The sequence below is a fragment of the Gossypium arboreum genome, chromosome 1, assembly GCF_025698485.1.
Source record: "Gossypium arboreum isolate Shixiya-1 chromosome 1, ASM2569848v2, whole genome shotgun sequence".
Taxonomy (NCBI): domain Eukaryota; kingdom Viridiplantae; phylum Streptophyta; class Magnoliopsida; order Malvales; family Malvaceae; genus Gossypium; species Gossypium arboreum.
Window position 1 is genome coordinate 14,611,425 of NC_069070.1, and position 6,559 is coordinate 14,617,983.

The 6,559-nt window shown below is 30.8% G+C and overlaps 1 protein-coding gene across 1 annotated transcript; it reads left to right on the top strand.

The window, feature by feature from the left end:
* Positions 1–3,638: 3,638 nt before the first annotated feature.
* LOC108482739 (NADPH-dependent aldo-keto reductase, chloroplastic) lies at positions 3,639–5,898 on the top strand. The gene is made up of 5 exons (XM_017785858.2): positions 3,639–4,075; positions 4,269–4,444; positions 4,790–5,036; positions 5,315–5,494; positions 5,591–5,898. The coding sequence occupies exons 1-5, from the start codon at positions 3,956–3,958 to the stop codon at positions 5,816–5,818; spliced, it is 951 nt and encodes a 316-aa protein (XP_017641347.1). The 5' UTR covers positions 3,639–3,955; the 3' UTR covers positions 5,819–5,898.
* Positions 5,899–6,559: the final 661 nt, after the last annotated feature.

Genomic DNA, 6,559 nt, shown 5'->3' on the forward strand with positions numbered 1-6,559 from the left:
TTTTCAAATAGATTAATTAATTAAAAAATTCATTGATTACATTAATATAGTTTTTATGATTGTACTCAAGTGGTTTTTGCATGCAAAATAAAATGGAAGCAAATGTTACTTATTGGTTATCTAATGTTTAAACTAATACTGAGCGATATTATGTGGTCGGATTGTGATACGAAAAGATAGCTTGTATTAGTAGACGAACCTAAACATGTCCTTAGTCTAATCAGAAATGAGAAAACCAATTGAAAGACTAATATGCCATCTATGCAGTTCAATTGGGGAGATATTTTGTCTTGGGCATCGGAGCAGATGACTCCTAGAAGATAGAGACATAGATGTGACTGATTGGACTAATAGTACATCGAACTAGACCTAAGAAGAATAGACCTTGAATCTTTTTATAGATTTATTCACTTATGACATTCATAATGTGGCATACATAAATCCTGAGTGGATGACGTGCTATGTATGTGTGACTCGTACACTTTGATGTAAATAAATTCCTGAGTTCGAATAGATAAGGAATCGAAAGCTAGTGCATTGGGTGTACAACTTCTACAATATGTAGCGACATTCACAATATTGGAATTCATAGCCCGAGACATGGGTAAATGATATCCTCTCATCGAAATTACATGGTTGATGAAAAGTAAATGTGGCCACAAGTCATTTGTCTTTGTGATAGATGACTTGATCACTAATTGATAGTGATTGACTTTTCATGAAGGAAGATGTAATGGTTACCATGAGATAAAATAGGATCATATTGGGAGAACGAATATTGTCCCAAAGAGATTAAAGATATCTTATGAGGGAAACACACTTATGACAAAGTCATTGGATGAGCACTAATTGAGTTGCTTTCGTACTAGTATGCCATTTGGGAGATTTCAGTCACGATACTATAGTGGAATGACTTCGTGACTAAATGAGTTTATAATTAATAGGCAAAAAGTTGGAACTTAATTATAAATCATTTGAGCCTCAATTGCATATGTCCAATTGGTCCCTCCGCCAGCTTGTTGAAGCCAGAAATGAATTGTATGATGAATCAAATGAACATAAATGAATAGAAATGGAGAAATAGGAAACATTCAGGAAATGAATGTGGTTTTCTCAAAATGGAAATGAAAATGAAAATGAAAATGAAAATGAGAAATGAGAAATGAATTTATTTAGAAATGAACAAGGAATTCTTAAAAATGATTGGAAGATTGAGTTTATGTTTTTGAACTATTTTAAAGCCTGAAAATGAAAATAAACCATACGATCACAGTGAACAAGTTAAATGGTGAAATATTAAATATATTTTCGCGAAAATTTTATCAAGGGTAAAATCGTCCTAATTTTACCAGGTGTAAAATTAGGATGAGAAAATTATTTAATTATATAATGAATTTTATTTTTGGGAAATAAAAAAAAATATTGGGTTGGATCAAATTATAAAGTATTAGGTTAAAATCCCAGAAAGTATTTGTAACTTGACCCGATAAGGAAGAAACCCAAAAGCCCTTTATGTAATAAGGAGGATGACAAAACCTAGTATATTTAACTAAAGTTGTCGCTCCCTACATTCTAGTTGAACTAGGATTTCATTTTTCTATTTGAATCAAGCTTCTTTAATTCAACAAGGGTTTTACCTTCTTTCCCTATAAATAGATGGTAACTGTAGGACTACTTACACAACTTTCAGATATCGTTATTTTACCTTAAAATAGAGAGACTTTTATTTTTTAAGAATTAAATATATTTTTTAGAATAACGATTCTGTTGGTTTCTATTTGATAAGAGAATTTTTTGTTTTCACCCAAAAGAAAATAAAATTATTTCTAGTTTTTGTGTTTGATTCGATTTGATCAAGCCCACACTTGAGGTGATTCTTGATACGAGAATAGCAGAGAATATTATTTGGTTGAAAGCCGAGAATGACAAGGATCTGTATATTTGAAAACACTATACGATTCGGTCTAAGATTTATTGTTATAAATATCACAAACTAGACCAATTTTTAAAATTTTTATTTTTCACTGTATAAAAAATAATTTTTAAACCGAATTTTTTCAGCACAAGATTCTAAGTACCCTTTACCTTGAAAAGGCAATTACATAAACATGCAATATTATGTTTTTAATTAAAAGAAACATTTTAAGAGAAATTTTGAGAATATTTTTTAGTTTGATTTGACCTCAACCTAAATTTTTAATAATATAATATTTCAATTCTTAACTTCTTTTAAAGAGTTTTATTTTGATTTTTTCACATTTTTTATTTATACTATCATTTAAAATTTTAATCGAGTTGATATTATTTTTAATTAAATCTCAATTTAATTATAAAACTACAAAAATTTTAATATTAAAAAAGAAAAAACACATACACATTACAAAATTCATACTAAAATGTTTCTTCCCTTAACTTTATAATTTCAATAAAGTAAGATTTGATTTTCATGTTAGTTATTTTATATAATTATTAGGAAAGCTTTTCATATTGTAGTATATATAAAAAGAAAAGGACATGTATCATGTATGTGATGAAAGAAAAGGGAAGGAAAGAAGGATGAAAGTGGCGGTTGCCCACGTGAATGAATCATGATGAAAATCGGTTTAGAGAAGTGGACTTTGTTTTGGTCGGTCCAAACAGAGAAAATTAATATTATTTATCCTCAATTTTCATCTTAAGAGGATTCAACAACAAGAAACATCAAGTTCCATCTCTTCTTCCTTTGACTTTTCAATAAAGTCAAATAGAGATTTGCTCTTCACGACCAAAACCATACTAATTTGTCAACCCCATAAATAAAATATTTTCATCGACTTAAATCCTAATCCTTTTAATTAATATATTCAATAAATAAATTTTAATAAAAATTAGCTATTATGTCACTAAAGTTCACATTTTCGTAATTTTTCTATAATTAATATTTTAATATTTTAATATTTTAGAATAGTACGCCTGAATTATTATTATTTTAGGGACAAAGCCAACTAGAGAGCCACCGCCTAAAGCAATATAAAAGACAGAAATTAGTTAATCTAATATATAATTTCCATAGACTTAAATCGTAAATTTATATTTTGGTCACTTAATTAAAAAAGTTATAATTTGGTTACTAAACTATTCAAAAGTTTTATTTAAGTTATTGGGTTGTTAAGTTTTATCTTCTAAAGTTACGCCAGCGAGCTCCAAGAGACAATTCGACGATCGGTATAGCGGATCAGTATCCATCAACAAATAGAACATATATTAAATCCAAATTGATTTGATGATCGGTGTTAAGATATTCTAAATTATTTTAACTTTATTAATCAAATTTATATCTATCTATTTATTTATCTATACTTATATTTTTTATTGAATTTTTGTCACAAGTTTTTAATAAAATAATACTATAAACTTAAAACATATATTTTTAACTTTTAATTTTACAACATTTTAACTAATACCTCATTTAATTTTTACATACAATTTTTGAAAATATATTATTTACTTAAAATATTTTTTCATTCATGTCATAAAATTAATTCTTATTAATATATATGCAAAATGGTAGATGTATGATGATTAGATTTTTTTTTTCGGGGAGATAAATACGATGGTTAGATTAAATATTAGTTGGTGGGTTCATTATATTTGTGTCAATATAGCTCAAGGATACAGTCTGACTGTCCGTCTCTAAGAAGGGAGGATTGAGGCATATCTGATCAAATCCCAAGAGACATGGAAGATCCCATGCTTTGATATTGCCCATATCCTCTTCTTTTTATTTTTTCACTAACTCAGCTCCCATGTGAGGCTAAAGTTGACTTGTTACATGGGATGCATATATACACGGACGACTCAGACTCTCAGCTACCGCTCTCTCTCTCTCTCTATATATATATGTACATATATAAACATAAGTTTTGTGGTGCCAAAAGAAAGAAGAGAGTGGAAGAAGTAAAAAATAAAGAAAATAATGAGGAAGGATGAAGTGCGCTTGAATTGTGGGATAACAATTCCAGTGATTGGATTAGGTACTTACTCTTCTCACAATGATAGGGTTACAACAGAGAAAGCCGTCCATTCGGCTCTCAAGGTACATTTCCGTACACACCCTCATAAACACACGCACACACGCACACACAAACTTAACCCTTGCTGCTCAATCTACAAAATCCATGACAGTGGATGAGATGTATGTATGTATGTTGCAAGCATGCGTATGTTTTCTTATATTTAGTGATTTAGCATGAGAAACGTACGCTAATGGATGAAATGAGTGGTTGCAGATGGGGTACAGGCATTTTGATACAGCAAAAATATACGGTTCGGAGGGAGCTGTTGGAAATGCTTTAAGAATGGCAATTGAGGATCAAATCATCCCAAGGGAAGATGTTTTTCTCACATCTAAACTCTGGAGCGGTGATCACCATGATCCTGTTTCCGCACTCAAACGCACCCTAAGGTTAATATTATGTACTAAAACTATATAAAAACGATCCAACCAGTGCCCAAAAGCTAGCTATAGAAATTAAAATTATTTAACTGGAAAAAAAAAACAGAAAAGAAAACATGATAAAACTGAAAGATATACCCGATGGTAGTTTTTATCATTTAACAGTGTCAAATAAAAGACTCCATGGCTATTACAAGTTGTTGCTAACTAGCAGTACTCTTAAGGAATCAGCTTGGTTTTATTTATTAATTTGAACTTTTATGTTGTATCATGCATGTATATATATACGAGTAGGGAAATTCTGAATTTTTATTCGTAATAGTAATACATTTCAATTGTTGTATGATACTGTAGGAACCTGGGGATGGAGTATATAGACATGTACTTGGTGCACTGGCCAATAAAACTGAAGCCTTGGGCTTGCAATGCTGTGCCAAAGGAAGAAGACTTTGAAAAGCAGTTGGACATGGAGACCACATGGGAAGGGATGCAGAAATGCTTAGATTTGGGGTTGTGTAGATGTATTGGTGTCAGCAATTTCTCCACCAAGAAGATTGAACATTTGTTAGATTTTGCTTCTGTTCCTCCAGCTGTTAATCAGGTATATATATGTGTGTGTGATGAAAAGAACCAAAATCATAAAATAATGATTCAAATATCACATCATCAGCCGTTAATATATACATATGAAAAACGACAGCCGAAAGCCAATAAATAAATAGGAAGAAAAACATTTGCTAAATGAACCTTTCAATTGTTTTAAGATTGGTGGAGAATATATTTATGTATATATATATATACACACATATATATATGATGGTGCATGAATAAAATGTTGATAGCAATCAGTAGTGATGAATTTGGATGGTGGGGGTGAAGGTGGAAATGCATCCAATGTGGAGGCAAAGAAAACTTCGGGAAATATGTGGCAAGCACGACATCCATGTGAGTGGTTATTCACCACTAGGAGGACCTGGGAATGCATGGGGATCCACCGCTGTGGTTAAAAATCCACTCATCAACTCCATTGCTCTCAAATATAAAGCAACTCCAGCTCAGGTACTTCTCCTTTCTGTATAGCTTGATTGACCCTATTATCACCAACTTGGCCGGTGGGTAACATATAAATATATATAATTTAATGATGAATGGAAGGTTGCTTTAAAATGGGGATTAACGAGGGGAGCAAGCGTGATTGTGAAGAGTTTCAATCCGGATAGATTAAGGGAAAACATGGGATCCTTGGACCTGAAATTGGATGATGAAGATTTGATTGAGATTGAGCAGTTGGAGGAGAGGAAGATCATGAGAGGCGACTTTCTTGTTAATAATACAACAAGCCCATACAAGACCCTTGAAGAACTTTGGGACTACGAAATTTGATCATATATAGCTCATTCACACTCACTCAAAATTCAACAAAGTTATTTTGCAATTTTTATTGGTCAATATAATATCTTCTTCCCTTTCAATATAATAAAGTTTTGCACGAAATGGTCTTTAACGAGTGTTGTTCCTTTAATTTAATTTTAGAGTCACTTCTACTCCTTTTTTTGAAACATAAAATTGATGATTGCTTAGTAAAAAAATAAAGTGATTGAATAGAAGTGATGACTGCAATGCCCATTGAGGGTGACATTGCAACAAGAACAAGAACACACAAGATTGTTTATACCGTTTTATTTTCTTATATTTATAGAGCCTAATTCAATGAGTAAATTCGCTATCCTTTAACCCAATACAACAAGTGGTTTAAGTCCTTACACTCCAGTATAGCAATCTTACTTTTGTACATAAAGATTTAGATTACTCACCACTAAGTTCTTCCCCTGAGAACTTAGGCATTAAACCAAGCAACAAAACTTATTTTACTTTCTCAAATGCACTAAAAAATTACATTCTACAATGAATAGATAAGTGCTCTTAATATGTATTACAAAACCTATACAAATCTCTCAAATATATAAGAGTTTCAAAACTTGCTAACATACTAGATCAATCACAATCCAATCTCTTTTAACATATAAAATAAGATATACAATATAATAATAAATATCAATATAAAATAGATCATTTGAGATGTTTTTAATGTTATCTAAATCCAATCTTCATAATCTAAGGGAT